This window comes from Schistosoma mansoni, chromosome 1, assembly GCF_000237925.1.
Source record: "Schistosoma mansoni strain Puerto Rico chromosome 1, complete genome".
NCBI classification, from domain to species: Eukaryota; Metazoa; Platyhelminthes; class Trematoda; order Strigeidida; family Schistosomatidae; genus Schistosoma; species Schistosoma mansoni.
Genome location: NC_031495.1, coordinates 36,572,897 through 36,599,214, shown reverse-complemented (window position 1 = coordinate 36,599,214; position 26,318 = coordinate 36,572,897). Strand labels below are relative to the sequence as shown.

The 26,318-nt window shown below is 34.2% G+C and overlaps 2 protein-coding genes across 2 annotated transcripts in view; both read left to right on the top strand.

Moving 5' to 3' along the window:
• Positions 1–24,064, top strand: part of Smp_158480 (putative amp dependent ligase) — a gene marked incomplete at both ends in the record, with an annotated part of 33,172 nt that extends 9,108 nt beyond the window's left edge. The window contains 8 exons of the mRNA XM_018794271.1: positions 359–882; positions 3,349–3,633; positions 5,070–5,104; positions 6,446–7,844; positions 10,993–11,334; positions 15,022–15,279; positions 18,502–19,101; positions 23,729–24,064. Coding sequence (XP_018648700.1) covers positions 359–882; positions 3,349–3,633; positions 5,070–5,104; positions 6,446–7,844; positions 10,993–11,334; positions 15,022–15,279; positions 18,502–19,101; positions 23,729–24,064 — 3,779 coding nt within the window. The remainder of the gene's footprint in view (positions 1–358; positions 883–3,348; positions 3,634–5,069; positions 5,105–6,445; positions 7,845–10,992; positions 11,335–15,021; positions 15,280–18,501; positions 19,102–23,728) is intronic.
• Positions 24,065–24,695: 631 nt separating this feature from the next.
• Smp_158470 (hypothetical protein) lies at positions 24,696–25,580 on the top strand (the record flags this gene model as incomplete). The annotated part of the gene is made up of 2 exons (XM_018794270.1): positions 24,696–24,794; positions 25,530–25,580. The coding sequence occupies 2 exons, from the start codon at positions 24,696–24,698 to the stop codon at positions 25,578–25,580; spliced, it is 150 nt and encodes a 49-aa protein (XP_018648699.1).
• Between the last annotated feature and the right edge of the window lie 738 nt (positions 25,581–26,318).

The window sequence follows — 26,318 nt, the reverse complement described above, 5'->3', positions numbered from 1 at the left end:
AGTCTATCATTCAAAGGTGTGCGAAGTAATCAATGAACCATGTGTAGTAGAATCGAAGTTTTGACCTTCTGGTTCCTCCTCAATACAAAGATCAGATATTAGTTACAAGTTTTGATCTGAAGCTCATAATTCCAAAGAGAGTGAAATAACATAAGTTGGTCACTTCAACGTATATGTAGTTCACATCGATCCGTAAGATAATTCCAATCAAATGAATTAGAAAAATGGAATAAAAAGTATTCTTTTGAGTTCTCTATAAGTTTACTCTATTGTTGATAACCTGATCAATTTTCAATATGGTCATTTTTATATGACTAGTTTATATTTTTTTTGTTTTCGTATCCATTTATTTATGCAGACTTTCATGTATTAATGCCCCAGTCAACTGCCCAATTAAAAAGTCCACTTCTTCATACATTGTTAGAAAATTTAACTCAATCATCAATTTGTACTTCCACAGCAATATGGCATGTTCCAAATCCCGTAAATTTTGTATGTAATCATAATGAAAATTCATTTGATAATAAAAATAACTCGGTTACTACAATAACAACAACTGATGTCTCAACCAATAATCATAAAAATACTAACTATGATTATGAACAACAGGAACAATGGTCAAATGAAGAGATAAATTCAAATCAAGAATCTAATGAAATTTATACAATGACATTTTTAAAATTAAATAATGCAGCAAATCGTGTAGCAATGAATTTAGCTAATTATTTAGAACGTAAATGGTCAAGTATAACCAATAAAATCAATAGAACTCAATTAAATCAACATAGTTTATCAATAGATGAACCAATTGAGCTTAGAAATCAATCAGATACAGTGATTGCATTATTTATGCCTCCAGGAATAGATCGTATTGTGGTGCAAGTATGTGAACAATAACATTTAATTAGTACTGTTTACTGTAATAATATAAGTGATTTGAGTTTAGTTTAAAAGTCTTTTTAGAAAACAAACGTATATTTAAAAAAAAGTCAAAGTAGTAATTTACAAATAGATACATATAGAAATTATGATAAATGTCAAAAACGGTATGTTAACCATCATAATTTTCAATGTTTATGGCCGCAATAATCACTAAAAATTCAATTTCTGAATTTATAACTAAATATAATTTTAATAGTTGAGATCGTGAGTCAATTGAAGGCTAGAACCACCATGGGAAAACCTGGAAGCCCTAGACGGCCGTTTCTTCGTGTTGTGCGACTCCTCAGCAGTGCTTATCCACGATTCCGTCTCGTGCGCGAGACCGATATGTCCTGGATTCGAATCTGGCGAGTTGTGATCATGGATGTGCAATGATGAGGAGTTCCACAATCGGACGAAACGGCCGTCCAGTGCTTTCAGGTTTCCCATGGTGGTCTAGCTTCAATTGACTCATGATTTTTAACTATTAAAATTGCCATAATATCCACAAAGCCCCTTCTAATATAAATATGATTTGTTAAAGGTTATTATTTAGGGGAAAAAAGTATAACCTTTAGAGAAGTTTAATGTAGTTTGTTATGACGAAATATATGAAAAATATTCTTTGTATTTTAACTGTTTTGATCTCTATTTTGATAAAATAATATACATAAATCATTATTCTACACCAAAATATTTCTTTAAAGCCAATACACAATAATTCAAGATTGGTGTGCACCATTGTCCCCCTGGAAAGTGAAGCTCCACAGCCTTAGCATCAACGAGAATTAAGAACGGATGGGCAAGCCCAGTTAGTCCCAACATCTTAGAAAAGGCGAATAAGGTTCTTTATTAATATGAACTATTTATTAACGAAATTACGCAAAATCATTATTGGAGTTAGATTATCATGAAACTACGGACGTACAGCTTTCCATTCTGTCGAATTAATAATGGTTACTTGAGTGAAAATTATTGTGGGTTCATAATTTGGACGTAAACTCATTCGTCAGATTATTTTATGCCATTTTTTAGAGAGATGAATAAATATATTAAATCATTACTTTTTAGGCACATCGTAAAACACTACAAAAACAAAAACTACAGCGGGATTAATAAAAGACATAAGACCTTGTAGGAATATCTCTTAGTGAGTAAAGACTCTAGGTTATATGAATTAAGATCAGTTGCTTCTATATGTATTAACCCTAACTTTATTTTATCGCAAAAATAAGTAATGTGTCACTCTGAAACTATTTTCTTTTATATTTTTTGACCGGTTTGACAATTTAGGTATTTTATACACTAAGTCAGTTTATAATCTACTATAGTAAAATAGATTTAATACTTCATCATTATGTAGTGTAAATAAATTTAGATAATCAGTCAAAATATTAAAGATTGGGATTAATTGGTAACTTTTGAGGATAGTGTACACTACAAATTTAAATCAAGAAGAATACCAATTGAATACAGGAAATACCTTAGAAGTGTACATTCATTGTATACATTCATGACCTCTGATGTAATCCAATTATCAATACTATTCAACTAACCAAAAAATATTTTTGAATTCTAAAACTTTGCTATTAGTAAGCAAATGATTAATTTATGAATCATCAAACAAAAATGTTAGTATTATTTTATTTCTTGTCATGTCAACATTACTTTGTTTAGAACTGATAAATAATAAAGTCATGTATGAATAAGTATTCAGATTGTTTATTTTGTCTGGAACAATAATTGTCTTTTCTTAATTTCTGTAAGTAAACGTTAACAGGAATCCAGTTGGTCAAACAAAAAACAACAACAACTTAAAATTAAAGTACAATATAGAAAACATCTCTGATTACAAAAGCAGTCTAGAAAAACACTTAACTGAATAACACTTTTAGGTTGTGTTACTAGTTATGATAAACCGAAGTAGTGTTGACGTACATTAAAATGATAATAAAAAGACTACTGTTTTTACAGTTATACAGCTAAACGTAATAAAAAGAATTTTTCAAATCATTTACCTTTATGTGACATGAATATTTACTAATTAATAGTCTCATATATATATATATATATATTCAACTTCTAAGACTATCATAAACACCACTGTGTGCCAATCGGCACTAGTAAAAGAACCTTAGAAGAAATGATATTTTTCTTGGGTGTTCAAATTAACATCATCGTATTCCACTTGTGTCAGGAAGATATTTACACTAATTAGTCATACTGTTTAGTCTATTAAACACAATTTTGTTTACATTTGTAAATTCTATGACTGGACAATTGTCCAATACTTCCTGGTTTTCAATAATTACCTAACTTAAGTCAATTGGTTATGTCGAAAAAAAATTTATTCATTTATGTTATGAAATATTAGAAAATGAAAAAAATTATTGTCTTTGTTATCTAATTTTTTTTTCCTCTCTCCAGATTGCATGTATGAAATTGCATTTAGCATATATGCCACTTGATCGTAATGTTCCAGCTGGACGTATTACACAAATTCTACATAAATTAAAACCTATTTTAATCTTAATTGATAAAGATTATTATGATTTCATATATGATGATGATCATAATGATAATGATAAAATGAGTGATCTATCATCATCTATTGATAATAATAATAAATCACTATTATCTCGAAAATTATCATCCAATGACTTTATAATTGGCAATTTAAATCAATTAAAACTAACATTTCAATTATTTGATGTAAAAGTCTACGAATATATTAAATTAATGAAATTATCAAAATATTATTCTAGATCAGATATTTATACTGCATCAATACCAATTAGAGTTTGTTTATTCCCATTTGAATCAGATCCAATTGTATTGGTATTATTCACTTCAGGAAGGTAATGACAAATTTTAATTCAAATATTTTATTCTTATCTGTTCTAGAATTAACAATACAGATAGAGAAGAGTGGAATAAAATTGTTTTATTATATCTTATGGGAATATTTACTCGAACTTAATAGAATGTTCGGTGAGACTGTAATTTATGAATGACCTTTGAGCGACGATAAAGTAACCTTAAGGATTTTGTATAGTTAAGATCATGAGTCAATTGAAGCTAGACCACCGTGGAGAACCTGGAGTCACTGGACGGCCGTTCCCTCCTATTGTGGGACTCCTCAGTAGAGCGCATCCACGATTCCACCTCACGAGATTCGAACCCAGGACCTACCAGTCTCGCACCAGAGCACTTAACCGATAGACCGCTGAGCCGGAATCCGACGGTGTTAATGTCCAACCTCAACCAATCCACGAAACTGTGCGACCAACTTTCGTTGTACTGAGGTAGATACCTGTCTTTACCTGACATGGATTAGCTCCACTGGCCACGACTTCTCACTAGAACTCCAGGAATTACCTCATGGAGCCAGTCACTGGTGAGTATATGATCATTATTACAAGGGGGTTTTGTGAAGATTTTAGTAATTTTATATAGTTAAGATCATGAGTTTGAATCCCGCGAGGCGGGATCGTGGATGCGCTCTGCTGAGGAGTCCCACGATAGGACGAAACGGCCGTCCAGTGCTTCCAGGTTTTCCATGGTGGTCTACCTTCAATTGACTCTTGACTTCAACTATGCAAATACTGAAATCTCCACAAAACCCCCTTGTGATAACCTCAAGGATGTCCACCTGCTAACTAGGACTAAATGAAGGTTATAAACCAGTGTGAGGAGTAAGAATTATGATCTAAAGTTGATGTTTAGAGTTAGGAATTAGATTTAGGGTTTTCGTCACGAAATGACATCAACTAAAAGGCCGAAACGCTATTTAACCAAATGGATGAATGAATTTCGCGCCAAAACCCAAGACTTGATTTTCTCAAATCTGATTGGTTCGTCCGTAGATTATAGTCTCGCCTAATGTTCAAATCTAGGAAAAATAACCCAATTTAAATGTACATTAACAATAGATTATCTGTCGAAAAATAATTGTGTTATTAAATTTACTATTCGAGTTTATTTGGAATATTTGTTAGACAATAGTAAAATTTAACAAGTAATTGTTCAGTTAAACCAGATAAAAGGATTACTGTACATTCAGCTTTATACTTTTTATATAGTCAGTCATACATAAACGGGAAGGTTATATTTAAATTTTAGAAAACTTGCTAATAATTTTATCCTAGACTGATAATGACTGTTGTAGTGAACGGGAACTCAAGTGGGTACATCAGTTTATTCACAATTGATTGATCACTGGCTGGTGATCAATGTCATGCATGTCAAGTCCTTCTTAGTGCTGATAGAATGCTATCGATCAAGTTGCAATGTGGCCACTAGTCTAGGTGGCTCGACACTGCGTGCACGATGTTGAGATAACATGGTGGTTAGAGGTGGTCAACAGGTAACGTCTCTGACTGTGAAGCTGAGTGATACGGGATCGAATCCGTCAGGGGGCACCAGTTCCCTCAAGATTACAAGTACACCTTGCTGACGAGTGCCAAGTAGCACGAAACCCGGGTGCAGGGTTTCCTGTTGACTATCTCTGACCACCATCTTACATCAGTTTATTGTTCAATACAAAATTACAGAGTGCTTTCATAAAATATAAAAAAAAACATACACTCGATATATAATTTGCACATCTTCCATCAGTTGTCTTTTACATGTTTTATGATTCTTTCAATTGTCTTTTTATTACAATCAATCTCTGTTTCCCTTTCTTTTCTTCTCATCTGAATCTTCTCAATCTTCTGTTAACATGCATTTCGCTTCCGATTGGTGCTACATACTTATATCTGTCAACATAAGTAGCATATATCACACTGTAGACTACTCGAAATGAGAAACTATTGAACAATTGTTTCTTCCTTATATACAACTTTTCATTAATACATCTAAACGGCCTGGTAATGGATTGAGTGCAACATCTTCAGGTAAAACTGATGCTACTTAGCAAAACTGTCATTTCAACCGGCTTGAAAGAGGACGCGATCCTCTATGACCCAACGCTGTTGTTAAGCATCTGGTTCATTCTTAATTAAGTATGACTTCACATATGGTGATTTTGACCGATGTTTATTTTGATCTGGTTGCTTAGACTAATTCTTCAACAGATGTACGAATGTACTATAAATTTTTACTTATGAATTGTTAAAATTAACTGAAGGGATTTTACCATTTCATGAAAATATTTGGAGGCATACCATTATCCATTTGGCCTGAAGAGTTTATCTAAAGTAGGATTAAGAATTAAGAAATAAGTTCATGAGCAATTTTATTTCCGGACTACTTACTTAAGAATCAAATGTAATCGTTAGCATGTAAATTTATCTTCACATGTATTAGGAGAAATATTCTTAAGAACTTTGATTGGAACTTGATAAATGCTGAATTGTCAAACTGTTATTCAAAAGTCTTCAAACCACTTTCAGAATTAATATTTCAAATCTACGAAATTTTCATTCTTAGTAACTTAATGCATAGGATAATCAATTAATTTCACAAATAACCGCATTGTCATTGTGATCAATATTGATTGATTCTATTCTTTTGTTCTTAGTACAAGCTCTGGTCCAAAACCCGTAAAACTGAGAACAACTCAGTTGTTCAATCGCCTAGAGTGGCAGTGGGACTCAACTTCAGATATGGATTTGCCGAATTTCGAAAATGCTACATGTAACTCAAATACGTCAGTTAAGCGCATTGGTTTAGCTAAAACAGCTTGGGGTTTCGTAGATGCATTTACTGAGTTATTCAGCTGTCTTTTAGCTGGAATACCGGTGGTTGTTCCTGGTGGATCAGCTTGTCCAAGCGAAAAGTCAATAACTGATGTCCAGCAACTGATAAACCTTACCAAACACTTTAAAATTAGTCATATTACTACAGTTCCTACCCAAATGAACCTGTGGTTGAAACAGTTACGTTTGAAACCAAAAGAAATCGTAACAAGTCACCTGTCCAGTTTGCGAACTGTGATTGTTAGTGGTGACATAGTTCATCCCAAAATGGCTTGTGAATTTTTTCAGTTATTCAAAAACCCAGAAATGCGTCTAATAAATCTATACGGTACAACAGAGGTAGCTGGCGACGTAACTGGTTTAGTATTTCGTGGTGAAATAGACGTGAAGAAGCACACAAAAGTTGTACCATGTGGTTTAGAAAGGGAAAATAATAAATCTGGAAAACCAGTGTTATCCGTTGGAACTGTAATTCAAGGAACAGCTATTTTTATAGTTCAAGATGATGATGATCATCATCTTCATCACGAAAAAGACAACGAAAATCAACCAGACAAATGGTCTAATCCATCATTATCGATCATTGGATCAGTAGACCGAAAACCTAACTGGGATAAATTTCCGTTTAAAATTTTGCCTAAAGGACATATTGGTCATGTATGTATACTTGGACAACAAGTTTCTGACAGTGCAAGTAGATGTCAACGTATTGAGTCTTTGCCAGAAGACTTGAATTGTGTGGATACAAACAAGTGCAAGTCAGATGTAGAGTCATGCGAAAACAATAGTTCAAAAGAAATTAGAGTGTTTATGCCAGGAGATTTAGGATTTATTGATCCTCAAACCAATCACTTATACATATGTGGTCGAACTAATGAATTAATCAAAATCAATGGAATAAGATTTCATGCAAATGATATAGATAATCTATTTATTGAATTAAAGAAAAACTGGAAGGCCAAAAATATGACAAACTGTACTAGAGAAGAGTTACTTGTAAATAAAGTTTCAGAAACAGTTACATTAACAATACAAACTGTTCATGGACGTGATTTAAAACTAGTATGCTTTTATGTACTTCATATGAATGAGAATCAAAACACAATGAATATTGAACCCAAAGAGAATTATGATAAATTAGAAGACCTACCTAAACAAGATGATTTTATTGCTGTATTTAGTCATTATTTACCACCATACTTGTCACCTACTTTCATAAATGTAAGTTCAATATGATTATATCTTACATTTCAATGTACATTTAACTCAAAAACAATTGATTCATTCTTATATGTAAAAGGATATCAGATTCATATTTGTAAAATATTTATTAAAACATGATTTCTTTGATTTAGTTTAGGTATACTGTATCCCCTTATAAAAGAAGTAACAATCTTGAAGAGATTTCTTGATAACTAATTCAACAGTCATTATTATTTGAATTTCACTAAACATGTACCTTTGTGTGAACACTTAAAGTATAAATTATAACTTCCAATTTATAGTTTGAAACTAAATTAGATATCAGTAATTAGGATCCGTTACCTACAAATTATTAAGTCTTGTATAATATTACACCGGTCATCACATGGAATGCATCTGTGAGATTGACTCTATGCAGCACATTGTAGTGTAGACCGTCATATGAATTTCGTATTATGTTGACGATCTTCTCAGGTACACCACAGTTTCACCGATAATTCCATAATGTTCTCCTATCCACACTATCAAATGCTTCCTCATAATCAAGGAAGTTGATGTATAGTGACGAATTCTATTCAATCGATTGCTCAACAATGATCCGTAGTGTTGCAATTTGGTCTGTGCACGACCGATCCTTACAGAATCCAGCCTGTTGATTACAAAGTTGGGCGTCTACTGAATTATTCATCCGGTTCAGTAACACTAGGTTGAAAACTTTACTTGGTACTGACAGTAGTGTGATGTCTCTGTAGCTGAGTTCCCACACTTATTCAGATCTGAATTCTTTGGTACATATCAATGAAGTGTCCTTCTTCCCAGCCTGTCAGTGGCACTTGTTCTTCCTCTCAAATCTTCCTCAATAGAATGTGGAGCACGTTTGCAGTTAATTCTATGTATGACATTAGTACTTCGGCTGATATATTATCAGTACCTACTACTTATCCACACTGGATCTATGTGATGACTATGCCGATTTCCTCGGTCGTTGGTGGAGTGACATCAATAGGGAGATTTGTAGTTGCTGCTTCGATCTCTGGTGGATTCAATGGAGCTGGTCTATTCAATAATTCTCCAATGAGTTCTACTTGCCTGTTCTGCTGTTCATCAATCTCAGTGGTTGAATGGCCTTTTCTCTCTTTGACTGAATGCCCTGGTTTTCTATATTCACCCGATAGTTTCTTCGTTGTCAAAAAGCTGTCTCGTATTTCTTTCTCTTGAAGCTTCTTCCTCTGTCATTGCTAGCTCTTCTAAGCATCTATGGTTATCAGCTCTAATTCTCCACTTCACTTGCTTGTTTGCTTCAATGTATTGGACCTGTTCCTCGACTTTCTCTGTTCTTGTTCCACTGATGTGAATTTCTGTTTTCTTGTTCTTCCTTTCTTCAATCTTCAACAGGGTTTCTGTAGAGACCCCTTCCTTATGATGATGATGCTTGTTGCAGCTCACAATCTCCTGACACGTTGAAGTTAGTGCTTCTTTGATCCGTTACCAGTTGTTCTGCATTCTAGTTTCTTGTTCTGTGAGTAGATCTTGTAAGGATTGGAACGTGTTGTTCACAGTTATCTTGAATTCGTTGAGTTTATCAGTATGTCGAAGGAAGAATATATCGAAACGTTGCACTGTTGATTCTCCAGTTGTCAATTGCTTTTTTAACTTCAGGTTCATCTTGTTAACCACCAGATAGATGGCAGTCTGAAGCTATGTCAATTCCACTAACTCCTGGTTCTAACGTCCTCCATCGTCCTTTTCAACTTTTCATTGATACAAATATGATCGATCTGTGTCTGTGTAGTGTGATCCGTTGCGACACATTTAGCTGTGTGTATGCATATGTGTGTGAAAATTGTGCCACCTATAACCATCTTGTTGAATACACATACATTTGTAAATCTTTCATCATTCTCCCCATCTTTTCTCCAGTCATTTCATGTCGTCACACGATATCTTCATACCCGATGTTGTACACTCCAACTTTGAAGTTTAGGTCTCCCATCAGGATGGTGAGATCCTTTCATGGGCACTTCATTATGATCGATTGCAGCCACCCATACAACTGATCCTTATTGTCGTCGTTGCTATCATTGATTGGTACACAACATTCGATAACATTCATTGTGATTCCCTTCTTCTTCTTTGTTTTGGAGAACGCTTTGATGGTCCTGGATCCATGAGATTCCCATCCTATAAGTGCATTACGGGCATCTTTGGACAGCATCAGAGAAACTGTCTGAGTGAGTGTAGTATTTCCGTCTTCGTGACCCGAGTACAGAAGCATCCCTCACTAAACTATCTTTTTCTGTTCAGCTTGGGTCCAATGGGTTTCACTGATTCTGAGAACCATCAAGTTGTTTCTATTCATTTTTGCAGTCATTTGGTTGGTCCTACAGGTCTACTACATTGTCTAAACATTCCATGTATACATATAAATTGTCGCTTTGGTTGTTAGGTGTGTCAGACTTGTGGCTTCCGAAGAATCTCGGCTTTCATCCTGGGGCGCCATAACTCTTCTTTCAACTTGGAGGGTAAAATTTACATGGTTTATATTGTTTATTCTAGTTGAAGTTTTCTTCGCAAAGTTGTTTTCCATGTAATTGTGATGCTGACCGCGTACCCAACCCTCCTCTTTTATTTGAGTTCGTGAATGACAGTAGCCCTAGAAGTGTTACAAGAAGGGTTGTGAGATATCTTATTCATAATAAAATATTTTTTGTTTCAAACAATTTACGTTTTACCTTCCTAGTAGATATAACTGAAAAATATTCAGCAAATTATTTTGATTTTCAATGAATTAAATCTATCAACTAATCTACCCTAGAAACGTGTTTTCGTAACTGATCACATGGTTAATAAGTTTACATAAATGCATATTAAAAATAATATCACTTCATAAAAAAAAAAGTAGTTTTATGTTGAGTAATTAAGAGACTTTATATGACAGTCTTTAGTTCATACAGAATATCGTAAGACCATCAAAATTGTTAATACTATGTCAGCTGTTAATGTTCCGAGATTGTTTTTTTGTTTGCTTATTTCTTTGAACAACTTTTAGTGTATAATTTCTGAAGTTTTTAATTTTCTCTTCTTAAAATTTTTTCACTTAACCAGCATGTTTAAATAGAATGAATTATCAATTAATTTGCTTTTAATTTTTTCAAACACTTATTAGATTGATCACATTCCACTGATGCGAACTAGTGGAAAAGTTGACAAAGAGTATTTACGTCAGTACTATTATTCTAAACATCATTGTGAAATTTCTGAAATAACGAAAGTTTTACAACCTGGTTGGGTAAATGATCCAGTAAAACATATGACAGAAAATAATAATAGTACATCAGATCAGTCATTTGGTAAGAACTCAAGAGATTTTAAGTTAAGTAGAGGTCGAGAACGTGCAAGAAAAGTTCTAGCTGAAGTACTCGGGATTCGTGGACCAAATGGTGATGTTATACCTGGTAGACCAAAAGATGACGAAGATTTCTATTTACTTGGAGGTGATTCTTTACTGGTAAGAAAAAATGTAGCTACTAGTAGACTATTATTTTTAAAGTATGTAATAAGTTGGTTCGTTTACATGACTTTATCATGTTAAATTAAAACGACTTTGTTTATAAATAATGTGGAAAGTTTTTATTCATAACTCAGTTTATCAGATGATTCTCACTGAGTTAAGTGATAATGTTGATAAAGTTTGTCAACATCCTTAAAACGACTCTAACGGTTGGTGACTCGTGGTACTTCAAAAATTGTGGTTCCTTACGGTTCTCCCTGTTAAATGGGTCAATCGTCACTGCCTAGAGAGGTTGGGAGAGTTTGATCGATCTTGATGAGGCAACAGGCCATATGGACTGTTCCTCAAAACACTCTACTCAGTGTCCAAGATGTCGTTGTATGCTATAACCTGGGGTTTCATCGACTTCACAGATTATTTCACTTACATCAGGGTTCTTGTTTCTAGTGAATGAGACTATTTAAAAAAGCATCCGGCTGTAACTAAGTCCGGGTGTTGTTTTTAACTCGTTAACTTGCTCTACCCACCAGGTTTCCTAGTCCTTAATCAAATTTTACTCAACAGCCTTACCTGAGAATCTAAGATTATCATCAAACTTGTGATTCTTAGGGGTAAACCGATACGCTTCAAGGAATTGTAACGAACCTGTATAAAGCCAGAGTTTATAAGCTGGATATTTGACGGAGCTGCAAAGAATTTGAATCACCGTTTCCCCTACGTCATATAAATTCAACCAGTACCGATCTACATACTCCGTTGAAATGAAAGCCATCCTTGAGGCTAACTTGAGTTAATATATAGTTGCAACAGAATCTATAGCCAATTTACTTACATTGATCCGCTCAAGACGAGACGCTTAGAGGCCACTAAAACTAATGATAAGATTGACGTAAACCTAACCATGATTAGAATTCAAATAAACACTCAAAAAGAGTGAAATTGCTGTATACACTCAAGGCAGAGGTAGTTGATCGCGATATAGTCAACCTAGGTCGAAGCCTGGTTTTAAAATGAGGATGTTAAGTAGTACATCAGCGATGAATGTGTCAGAAATTGTTACTGCTCTAAACAGGTTTGAGTCTACCCAAAGTTTTGGAAGACGGTCACTATTATCTAACCTGCACCCAACGAATCCCCATTGACCACTCAAGCGATTCTATTGGGTTCCCGGGTGCTTGATTTGCTCATTCAAAGCTATTGTTAGTACAATAGTATCTGACGAAAGTACCTTCCTGAGATTACTACGGTGTTGACAGAACTCACCCCTAGTTACTTTCGGGCTGCAATCTGTCTGTTGTAGGCAAAAATTACGGAATCACATTGTCCAAACCGCAAGTTTTTCTCAGTTTGATAAGGCTCTCTAACCCAACAGCATAAAAAGGAGTGTTGATGGAGATCCAACCGATTATTATCACCTGTTTTCTGAGGTTTAAAGCAAAACTAATTTCAGTCAAACTGGAAGATTTCACAGGTCTTTAGTATAAGTGTTCGTGAAACAAGCCTATCGAGTTGATAAACAGAGAATGGTTTTGTACGCAATTCTTGAATGCCCATCAAGCATCAATGTCAAGATTTTGCAAGAACATAGCCAAACCCATGCGTTGCGCTATTTGTAATAGTCTGAATGTTGAAGGAGTTTAATCTAATTATTTCTTCAAATCTACCAACCCGAATGTTAGCCTTACACCCTCTTAACTTCATAAACAACACCCTCGCCGTGAGAAGGTAGTGAATGGGACTTCCCTAGAGAATTCTATAAACTCACAGGTGTATAGGTGTATTTCGAGAGGGTGAGAGAACTCTCTTCATCGTCGCCCGTGCCGGAACATTTGGAGGCAGTGAGAATGCTGAGGAAAGGATAGCTTTTACTGATAACTTTGTGTGAAATTATGAGCGAAGATGGATGGTGGCTAGCAGTGGGATCTAGGTCACCTGTCTCGTCCTATCCGGGGCTCGTCAGATGAATATATCTGTATCCCATAATTGATGTTCACTTCGGGAATCGACCCCAGTACCTTTTGCAGTCCTAAACATCATTGGGAAGATTTAAACAAACAGACAATACAAAATGAATTTACAATTCATTCCATTGCACAAGAAAGTGGTTATCTGGGATTAAGAGCTAAGTGGGTAACGCGATGACGTTTGTAGCAAACGGTAATAGGTTCGAGCCCCGGAGCGAACATCAATTCTGAGGCTCAGGTACACCCAGCTGACGAGTCCCAAACAGGACGAAACTCGCGTCCTGGACTCCACTTCTAGCCACAACTCATCTTTGTTCATAATGCTTGTGACGTAAGACAATCCTCACAGGATGCACATTTGCCGATTAGAGACTAACCAATTACAATCCTAAGCATCAATTGGAAGATTCGAACAAACAATATGAAACGAAAATGTGAAATGTTCGCAAAATAATTTGAATAATCTAAGCAATCAAAATCGCTATTCTACTTAAAGTTAAGATTAGTAAGTTCTAAGATATCGAATCAGTTAGTTTTTGATCATTTAATAAATAACAATAAGAACTAGATTCACTTTATATATTTTAGGCAATGTATATATTATTAATTGATATCATATATTTAATTATTTATGCTATTGTCGCATAACAATAAAAGAATATTACATTCGCGGATTTCTAAATAATTAGACGATATATTTAGCTGATTATAGTACACATTCTTAGTCCACTGAGTAGTGGAGAAATTAAGTTCCTTGAATCAAAAACAATAAACTTTATCACGAATTTCTTTTCTACCTAAAAATTTCGATATTCCAGGTGTTAGAGTTGATGGAGCTTTCTTAGCTGGATAGATTGGCTGTGAAATTCTCATTGTTATTCTGAACAATATCATCAGCAGGTACTTCAAAGAGAAGTTAGGTATTCGAATCTCTCCACAACTGACTAACAACTTGTTCTATTGATCTGAAATTTGATTGGTTGTTATCTACAACTCTGTGAACGTAGCTCATACTCTTGCTCTGGTTGTTTTCTCTCCTGTTCTGAACTCTGACCATGTAGTTGTCGACAAATGAAAAAAGGGCAAGCATTATCCATGAGATAAATTGTACCAGCTGCTAAAAGCACTATATAAAACGAAGTAACTGATTTCTTTGGATATGTTAACATGAACATCAGTTAACTATTAGACGATACGACGTAGGTGCACTCATATAAATGTTGAAATATTGAATTAAAGAAGTACAAAGAATGCTAGAGGATTTTTAGAAGGCTGGAACTCTAGCGTGAATCGACCAAATCTATCAAACAAGAAGAAGAAGGATAAACAAATACAAGATCAGAGTTCAGATCAGGAGGGATAACTACCACAACAAGAGTATGAACAACGTTCACAGAGTTGTAGATAACAACCAATCAAATTTCAGATCAATAGAACAAGTTGTTAGTCAGTTGTGGAGAGATTCGAATACCTAACTTCTCTTTGAAGTACCTGCTGATGATATTGTTCAGAATAACAATGAGAATTTCACAGCCAGTCCATCCAGTTCAGAGATCACAACTATTCCAACATCCTCATCACGAGCTAAAAGTATTACTCATCATCCTAAGATATTCAAGGTTTTGTTTTCTACATTATTTGATTTAAAATAATAATAATGAAAAACAAAGATGAACCTCAATAAGCTTAGTAACTGATATTGTTGCGTAATATTTTTTAGACTGTCCTAACTACAGAACAATTAAGACAGCTTGGATTTAATGTAAATCTTGATGTATTCACTAAGACAGGGAAGATTGGGTCGATTTTAACAAGTCTTCAAAATACCGAATCGGATTTCCTAAAAACTCAGGAGCCATTCACCTCGGATTCATGGACAGTAAAAGAAATTTCGATGAATAAAGTTTTGAAAAAATCGCATACATGTAATTTGATTAATCGAATACCACTGATGGAAGATGAATGTTATTTATCACCCGTAAGTGGGTTAAAAATTTTCCTACAATTTTATCGGTATGAATGCTCAAAAATTAAAACCTCCATTATTCTTTGTATGGTCAATTCGCTTATTTCCTTCCATTTGTATAAACGGTTTGTAAGTCGAATTCAAATTTAATGTCACTTATGTATAAAGTAAAATATTACTTCTGTTACTCTCAATGGAGCACAGGCCACTGACCAGCATTCTTCAACACACTCATTCTGTCATGAGCCTTCCTTTCTAGTTCTATCCAGTTGTTGTTCATTTTTCTCATGTCTCACTCCATTTCTCGGCCTAATGTGGTCTTTGGTCTTCCTCTTCTCCTTTAGCCTTCACGATTCCATGTGAGAGATTGCCTTGTAATGCAGTTGGGTGATTTCCTCAATGTACGTCCTATTCACTATCAGCGCTTCTTCCTGATATCTTCCTCCACTGAAATCTGGTTTGTTCTCTCCCACAGTAGAATGTTGCTGATAGTGTCTGGCCATCGGATCCGAAGTATTTTGCATAGACAACTGTTGATAAACACTTGTATCTTCTCGATGATGGCTTTCGTAGTTCTTCACGTCTCCGCTCCATACAGTAGAACTGTCCTGACATTTGTATTCAAAGTTCTGACTTTGGTGTTGGTTGACAATTGTTTTGAGTTCCAGATGTTCTTCAGTTGTGAATATGCTGCTCTTGCTTTGCCGATCCTCGCCCTCACATCTGCATCTGATCCACCGTGTTCATCAATGATGTTGCCCAGATATGTAAAGGTTTCCACATCCTCCAAAGCTTCTCCGTCAAGTGTAATTTGATTGGTGCATATTGTATTGTATCGGAGAGTCTTGCTTTTCCCTTTATTTATATTGAGATCTACTGCTGCTGAGGCTGCTGCTACACTGGTCGTTTTCTCCTGCATTTGTTGTTGCGTTTGTGATAGAAGAGCCAGATCATCCACGAAGTCTATATCGTCAAGCCGCATCCTGACTGTCCACTGTATCCCGTGATTCCCTCCAAGTTTTGACGTCTTCATGATCCAGTCGATGACCAGGAGAAAGAGAAAGGGTGAGAGTAAGCAACCTCGCCGAAAACCGGTCTTTACCTCGAATGAGTCGGTGAGTTGTCCTCTATGCACGATTTTGCAGTTTAATCCATCATAGGAATACCGTATGATATTGACTATCTTCTCAGGCATGCCACAGTGCCGAAGAAGCCTCCATAGTGTTGTCCCGTCCACGCTACCAAATGCTTTCTCGTAGTCAATGAAATTGATGTACAGTGATAAATTCCATTCAATTGATTGTTCCACAATGATACATAGTGTTGCGATTTTGTCAGTACACGATCGATCCTTGCGGAATTCAGCCTGCTGGTCTCGAAGTTGAGTGTCTACGGAGTCCTTCATTTTGTTTAACAACACCGTGTTGAATACGTTTGCTGGTATTGAGAGAAGAGTGATGCCTCTTTGTATCATACAATTGTCTTATGTTTCCTTCTTTTTCAGCCTTTTCCGCCATCATTGTTAGATCTTCCACATATTTACGTTTGTCGGCTCTGATGCCCTTCTTCACTTGCTTGTTTGCTTCTGTGTATTCAGCTTATGACTTGGCTTTCTCTGTTCTTGTTCGGCTAATGTTGATTGCTGCCTTCTTGTTCCTCCTTTCTTGAATCATATCCAGTGTATCAACCGTGACCCTGTTGCCTCTTGTGGCCGAGGACTCATGACATGTTGAAGTGATTGCCTGATTGACACCTTTCAAGTTTTTCTCCATTCTAGTTCCCTCTTCATTGAGTAGATCGTGAAAGGCCAGGAACGTATTGCTGAGGACTATCTTGAATTCGTTGAGTATGGCAGCATCCCGAAGAAAGGTCGTATTAAACTATTGTGATGTTGTACACCCCGTTTTCCAGTGTCTTAGTTTCATCTTGGAGACATCTTGGACAACATCAGAGCAACTGTCTGAGTGTGTGGATCATTTCCCTCTTCGTGACCCGAGTGCAGAAGCATTTCTCATTAATCTATTCAAAGGGTTTTACTGATTCCAAACACCTCCAGGTTTTATCTTTTCATTTCTGAAGCTACTTGGGTGACTCTCCCTGTATCCTACATTGTAGGAAAATTCCATGAACCCAAATTAATGGTTGCTGTGGTTGTCAGAAGTGGCATCGGCCTAGTGACTTTCGAACGAATTCAGCTTTCATCATGAAATGTTATAACTCTTCTAAATGAAAACCTTCAAACTCCGAGAGCAGAGTTTAAATGGTTTGAATTAGTTTTTGTGGTTTGCGTTTTTTAGCAAGTTAGTTTTCTATGGGATGGGCTTGCTAGCCCTGTTCCTGACCTTCCTCCTTTATCCGAGCTTGGAACCGGCAGTAGTGCAAGAGGGGATCCAGGCGGAGTTATAAAGTAAAATATGCACTTCCGAATTACGTTTTATCAATTTGTGGTCATTAGTTACTAATATCTATTTGTCAGCATGAGGTTGTGGACATCATTGAAGTTCATTGAAATCACGATTCGATCTAGGTTAGACCATCACCGAAAATTTGGAAGCGTCCGCACTCAAGATTTAAGTTCATAGATTCGATTGCCGCATGTGGGGTAGTGGATCTGAACTTTTGAGGGGTTCCACGCTTAGACAAAATGGCTATCCAGTGCCTCCAAGTTCCCAGTTGTGATCTAAATTAGATCAACTCATGATCTCAATGTAATCTCTATTTGTTGTTTAAGACAATAATGTTTGCAAATTACTTACAAGACAGAGGCTGTAAAACTTATTTATAAGTTATGTTATTGGGCTTGATCTTCAAGTTTTTCATGGATGATCATTTTTCTGAAGTCTCATAATAGGACAAAACCGTTTTCAAGTCCTTTCTAATTTCCAATAAATATCTAGCTAACATCAATCCTTGATGCAGAGTTAACTGTTTGATTAGATGGCCATAAATCTTATTATTCAATCTTTTGGCTTAGTTTTGTCGCTGACTAAACCTGGTTACCACTTTTATAGTTTGATATTTGACTTTTATTAGCTAATAAACTAGATATACTTTTGAACTGCCCTGAGTTTTAAATTTATAAGCAGAGTGCATTAATGTAATTAAACTATTTTAAAAAAATGCTCTATTTGTAAAAAAACGATTTGCTGTAAACTAATTAATAATTCACCATTTTTTTCTAGTTGTAACAAATGCTTGCAATTAATTTTGAATACTTTTTTATTCTTTATGCAGACAATCTGTCCTCAGGGTAGCTACGAAATTTTTATCGAACAGTGGAATGATGGAAATTTCAGTGTAACTGAAAGACATGAAATTGTCGATGTTTTAGTTAATGCATTTATTGAAAAAGACCGGTTGTCTCATGCACTAAAATTGGATCGTACAGATTTAACAGAAGCGATTGAAGTATTCTTGAATGCTCATAAATCTAATCCAGGGATCGTATTGACAGCCAGATATTATTATGAGAATCCATATGAACATACGTTTGTAAAAAATAAATTGGTTGGTGTCATAATCAGTCTTCCAGCTAAACATGTTCCTTCGCTTCACCTAACACCGAAACTAGCATTAGTTCAACGATTTTTTGACGAGTGTAGTAATAAAGACCAATTTCAAGATATTTCAATGGATAATTTACTTGCTACTCAAATGGTTGCCATTACATCTCAATCCCCATATAGTAAATCAAAGTATTTACAGTATATGTTATCTAACTGGAAGAAAATATCACTGAAGCTATTGACCAGGTTAGAAAGAGATTTGCTGAGAATTGCTGCTAAACAGGGTTATTCAGGTGTCATAACCTTCAATACAAATGAGGTGACTGAAGTAAGTTTACAGATACTCCTGTTGATCGACCCATGAAAGTATATTTCCTAGGCTACATTCTGAGTGCCACCAAATCTAAAATGTACAATTCACTTTCTGAGTTAAGAAACAAGTAGGCATTAGTTTTCGTCTAAATAATCAAAGACAAATACTACTGATATTTAAGGATTTATATAGTAGGAGTCTTCTTAGTAAGAATTAGTGAACTATATATTATTTACTTTTACCAACTAACTTTTTCTTCAAATAAATAAGGGGCTGATTTATGAGACTTTTAATATACATAAACACAAACGCCAACTTTATCTAATGTGAATTTTAGAAGTATATATAGTTTAATATAAAAATTCATAAAACGATATTAGATTCAGTTTAATTGCGACTAAATAAGACAAGTCGTGTAATAATAAAATTTTACAGGGCTTCAGATGAGTGACCAAGTAAATATATCACTGAATAGATAAGTTGTTAATTATAAAACTTCGATGTTAACAATGTGTTCAGTTAAGTTTGCTTCATTGAATTCAAAATTTAATAATAATTAAAAATGGAATGAGTTATATAGTAATGTGAATAATAAAAAGAAAGTGTTGAGTAATCCTCTTATCGAAATAAAGAGGAGTTGATGAAGAGTTCATTTTTCGAATAAATTTCACATATTGAACAATTGTTAGCTAATACTTGAACAAATATAAAATATTTAAATAGTTGAGATCATGAGTCAACTGAAGCAAGACCACCATGCAAAACCTGGAAGCACTGGACGGCCGTTTCTTCTTATTGTGGAACTCCTCAGCAGTGCACATCCACGATCCCGCTCTCGCGAGATCCGAACCTAGGACCTATCAGTCTCGGGCGCGAGACTAGTGGTCTAGTTTCAATTGACTCATGATTTCAACTATTGACATTATTATAACATCCACAAAACCCCTTCTGATATTAAATAAAAAATAGTTTGTCATTGTTCATCTATTAATTAACCTGAAATACAAACTGATTAGATACTGTGTGCCTATTAACAGTAAGACAATATAATTGTTGAAAATTTACATTTTTCTAATAACCAAACTTTCAGAGATGAATCGAAGAAAATCTAAAACATATTCCTTTCGTTGCTTTAATAATTTAGCTTTTTTTAGACATAAATAAATAATGACAGTTTCAATCAGTAATATCAACAATTAAATTGTATAAGTTATAAGTAGTTAACGAAAAGTTAACAGAACAAAATTAATTTATGTTAGCCTAGCCGAACATTTTTTATCTTTGAAAACTAACTTTCTATCATAAACAAAAATGGATAATGGCTGGCAATGGAATCTAGTATCCCCATTTCGTCCCATCTGAGACCCGTCAGATGGATTTACCTGCATCTCAGAGCCTCGGAGTGATGCAGGTACATCCAGCTGACAAGTCCCAAATAGAACGAAACGCGCATTCTGGATCTCACTGCTAGCCACTATCCATCTTTACTTATAAAGCTTGTGGCTTAAGGCAATATCGAGCAAATCCGCAAAGGATGCACATATGCCAACAAGAGATTGGTCAATTGCAGTCCTAAACACCAATAGGAAGATACAAGCAAACAACATCAAGTGAATTTAACATTTTATCACATTTAAATTAATTAATAATAAACGTTTTTGATAAAGTATCAGAAGGGGGTTTTGTGGAGATTTTAGTAATTTAATATAGTTGAGATCATGAGTCAATTGAATCTAGATCATCATGGAAAACCTGGAAGGACTGGACGGCCGTTTCTTCTTATTGTGGAACTCCTCAGCAGTGAGCATCCACGATCCCGCCTCTCGAGATTCGAACCCAGGACCTACCAGACATTAACACCGTTCGATGTCGGCTCTGTGGTCTATCGATTAGGTTTTTGATAAAGTTTTCTTAAGGATTAAATTAAATGACTAATATATATAATTTACTTATAATTAACTTACATTATTAAATTTTATTCAATGTCCAATTATCTAATACCATATTTATTTTCATTATTCATATTATATAATTAATTTTAGGAAGTATGTTCTCAATTAGGTTACAAAGTCATTCAAACAACTATGTTAAAATCATTCATGAATAAAGAAAATCTTTTATTACTACCCCAATATGAACGTATACGATGTTCGTACATGATCAAAGAATTAAATCCATCCTCTTAAAAAAAAGAAAAAAACATTCATCAAATAAAAGTAATTCATTTGAATAACAAAAAAAGAGATACGATAGAAAAGGTGTTTCTTTTATCAATTATGATATAGAACATTCTGTAATATTTCAAAAAAATTCATTTCGTTAAATAACAATTACAGAAGGAAAATAAAACAACAACGACAACAACAACAAAGAGAAATGAAGTCATGTTAAGATAATTATTAATGTTTTCTTGTTTTTTTTCTCTTTTTGTCATTGTTGTTACTGTTATTATTATTATTGTTTTTACTTTTCTTTTTTTTCTCTCATTGTTATCGCTTATTCATACAGTCTAGTTTAATCATTTAAAGCAGAACAACAACAACAACAGAACTTACATTTTTAATTCATTTTTTATTGATTTTGTCAGACAAATAAACAAATATATAAATGATATTTGAACAAATATATTTGTTTTAATAACTTACTTTATTAATTTAGAACATTTTATGGGGAAGCTAATGTTGGTATATATATATATATATATACTATTATGGGCTAGGGTAATTTTGAACTGATTTTAAGGAGAATCAGACACCATCCAGACTTTCGTGCAACAATCCAAACAGTACAGGATAGCCAGACACTGCCCAGGTTTGACCTAAGCAGTACAGCTCAATCCTGCGCCGTAGGAGAACCAAACACTATATGGTCTTCAACGTTTCATACACTGCTGTTATACATATAAATAACATACTGAAAAAAGTACACTTTAAATTCACTCCGTATTGTTTGTTTGAACCTTCCCATTGCAACTGGTCAGTCTTTTATTGGCCATATGTGCATACTGTGCGTATTGCCTCGATATAGCCTTAATATACAAGCATTATAAGCAACGATGGATAGTGGCTAGCAGTGATATTCAGGAGTAAACATCAACTATGAAATACAGGTAAATCCAGCTGACGAGTCCTAAATAGGAAGAAACGCGCGTCCTGGATTCCACTGTTAGCCACTATCCATCTTTGATTATAATGTGTCGTATTGGAATAAATATTTTCCTGGAACCTGGATAAACAGAAATGCAAAAACGTTGATCAGAATGACATATAATATTGTATCCTCTTGAGTGACATTACGATACTACAGTCAGTCAGTCAGCTACAACGTAGGACCAGGCACATATATGCATAGGTCCAAGTTGCCTTACATCGTTAACACAACGAGATGAACATCGGATTCATAGAAATAGTTAATTTAATGGTGGTAGTATATAAAGAAAGGTATAGTATAGGAAGTATAGGAAGGAAAAACGTTATGAAGCAATTTTAATCTCAAGGTTTAAGGGAAGATAAAGAGCGTATACACCTACGCCATTGTGATCGATTCTGAGCCATGTCACTCAGAGTCTCCAACCATTGGTTACGATAGTCACGAGGACCCCAACTAAGTAATCTGCATCTAACAACATGGCTCAGACTAGAAGTTAGTGACTTCAAGCACTGATGCCACGTTATGGTTTGGCCGCCCCTAACTCTTTTTCAACCATCGTCAATACTAGTCAGCGTAGCTCGTCGTGGTAACCGGTGTTCAGGCATACGTAACACGTGGCCCAACCATCTCAGTCGATGAAGATTCACAACCTCATCAACTGATTTACCATCATTCCCTAATACCTTGTGTCTAACCTCACTATTACTTATTGACCCGGTGATCCCAGCAGATGCGAGTAATATTTCTAAGACATCTGTGGTCAAATACTAGTAACTTACGAGTATACTACACTGTAAAGTTCATAAGAAAAAGAAAATAGCTAAGTTTATCAACGAAATAATTTAAATCCCTATGTTATTTTAATTTGTTGATTTGTAAGAAAATTTCTGTATATGCTCTGTATTCAAAGTTTAATAGCATATGGTATATAATTCTATTGAGTGATATAATAGAAATAATAATGAAGAATCAAAATAATTTACTGTTCCTGACCTAATAGATTCAATAGTTTATGTAACTATGAAGGTTTTTATTCTTAACCCATAACGTTTACTTAAAAAAGGATTATTATTAGGAAAGCAGATTGACTTATAAGAAATAATATTAATAGATTATATTTTACTATTCATAGTTATTCTTATATAACTAGATGGGAAGATCATTAAAATACGATTTATCATATTGAAAAATCATACTAATTTTTATTGATTTTTGTTACCTTAGTACCTATTCATCAACTAATTTATTTTTGACTTGGATTCAATTCATCATTGAATGTAAATGGTTTGTCGTGTACGATCAGTTTTACTAATCGCAGTGATGTCAGAAATTCACGGCTAAATAACCTTGAATACAATATAAATTAATAGACTGCTATTCTGACTACATCAGATTTCATCGACTTTGATATGACCCTCTGAAATAAATCTACTTCACTAACGATTAATTCTTTAAAACCACTCGCCCTAGAGACTACTATTCTTTTCAATAGGCTGCTTCGGTTAATAAAGTATACTATTTGTCCGGTTGTTGTACTTTAAGTAAGTCCAATAAGATTAAAATTCTAGCACTTGGCCTACGTAATACCACTCCATCGACACTTAAACGCTGTAATAATGAGGTGACTAGTAAAGATCTATCTGATAAGACAACGGATCTGATTATCGAGCAAAATTTACTTTACTATAGACTACGTAATAGAATGAAGACAATGTACACAATATCTCAGCTTAGTGAGATTGTAAAAAATCTGAAAAGTCAAATAACTGTCTACTCATCAGAAACTGGAAATTTAATTTCATGTTACAATAAACAGTTTAAACTCTAAACCTAACTGCATTTCGAGTAACTAGGTTTTTATTTTTTTGGCTACTCGCAGGTTTTTAAGTAGTAATTATAGAATAGAACTAATTAGTATGAATATTAGAATTTTTTTTACTATGAAGAAGGCTTCTCTAACCTAAAATTCAAATGATCAGTCAGTGTAGAAAATTAAGAGAATCCTTCATAGATAAGAAAGAATCTGAAATGTATCGATTCATATAACAGAAGATTCTGAATTCAAGAAATGATTACACAAATAACAAGAACTATAGTATAAATCAAACTCTTTAAGCGAATTTTAAAAAAACGAATGATAATGTTTTTTTCATAGTCAAAATCATGAGTCAATTGAAGCTAGACCACCATGGAAAACCTGGAAGCACTGGACGGCCGTTTCGTCCTATTATGGGACTCCTCCTTCAATTGACTCATGATTTCAACTATGAAAATATTGAAATATCCACAAAAACCCCTTCTGATCGATAATATCTTTGTTGATAGCATCAGTCTGAATAATGTGATCAAAATTATGTTTATGACAATAGTTTATTTAAACGCCTGTATTCATAATAAATATAAATTATACAATTAATCCGTCTTGATTATACTACTAGATTCATATAACTTCTGTCTCTATGACTAATGGACTTGGAGAAATTTATGCTCCTTCTCTCAGCCTCAAAGTCATTAAAGAGGTGAAATCTCGAATCGAAGTTTATGATTACTATAGAAAGGTGAGCTTAACTAAACACCATTGAGTGTAAATACACTTATTGTTCCCATTTAGAGCACTATACAAAAATGATATCTCAGAAAAACGTAACAAACTAAATGAAGCGTCCTTTTATTATGCTTTCAGTCGATAGGAAAATGATGAGCATCTGAAGGTGAAGAGTTTGATAAGGAAAATTTAACTTCAAAATTACAAAAAGTAAACATAAAATATAGTACTAAGCATTGAGATAAAACCACAGCCAAAAACAATCCATTAAGAATTTGGTGTTTAATAAATTAATGTCCTACTTTTAACTATCAAAATACTGTGGCTACGAATATATCCCTGTTTTGAACAGCTTTTATTTTAATGTAAATATATCCATATTAAACGAATCTAATTACATTACTAACGAGAACCTGATAGAAAGAGCTGATATAATTTGCTGATTTCCAGTCAAAAATCACCTTATTTAGAACTCTGCTTTACTTTTTACATTACATTAAGATATGACATAAGTTCATGTCATTAAATGTTGAACTGAGTCGTTTTTGGAGGTAAAAACTTCCTGGGTGGATTCAATGAAATGATTGTTGTCAATAGTTACAGGCTTTGGGTGTCTTGACCCGAAATCAGTAACCATAAATTAAACATCGTCATTCTGTTTTCGAAATTTTTGGTTATACTTTATTTTATTCTTGTTATCTTCCTGTTTTTTTACATAGAACTTTCTAACTTCATTTCTTATACTTAGTTTTCCTCTACCACTGGTATTACATCAAGTCCTGGGCTTGTTATTTTTTAAATCTACTCTTGTTGTGCTGATGTGACTTGCATCATTTTGTGTTTGCGCGCACTTCTATTAGATATTAGGTAATTAATGGTTGTCTAATTTTGCACTGTAACATATAGAAAGCCACTTGGGAACAAATGCAACAAATAAAGAATGTAGACTTACATTGATGACTGATAAAAATAACGAATAGTTTCGATTTCTGTGTGATTTCAGGATTCTTCATGCATAGTTATTTTTAATAGATCATTCACACAGAACTCCTTGTCAGTACTGTCATAAAAAGATTTTGAAGATTATCAATCAGTATTATCTCTTATTTTAAAAGTATTTAAGGGACACTTCGTTCCACTTCAAAATTACACTGATGTAGATGAAAACAAATTCAAGAATGTTTTGCCTAAAATTTCTCTCATTAGTAAACGTACCATGTCTATATTGTCCATTCTAACTGAGTAGCTGACCCCTTATTTATCATCTAAATACAAACATGTGTTCCAACAATAGTGAAACATAAGTGATAAGTATAAGAACATTAAATGATTACTGAGAAATAGTTAGTGTAATGTCTGCTCAGTCATTAGTATAGATAGAATTTTGCAACTCAAATGACTATATGCGCACTTGTCTAATTAATTCTAGACCACATGATCTATGATTTGATAACACTTGATCGGAGCTAGTTTGTTAAAAACTATGAAAAAAGGTTTTGTAATAGCTAGCATCCGTTAGCGAAGCCCACTTCCAATC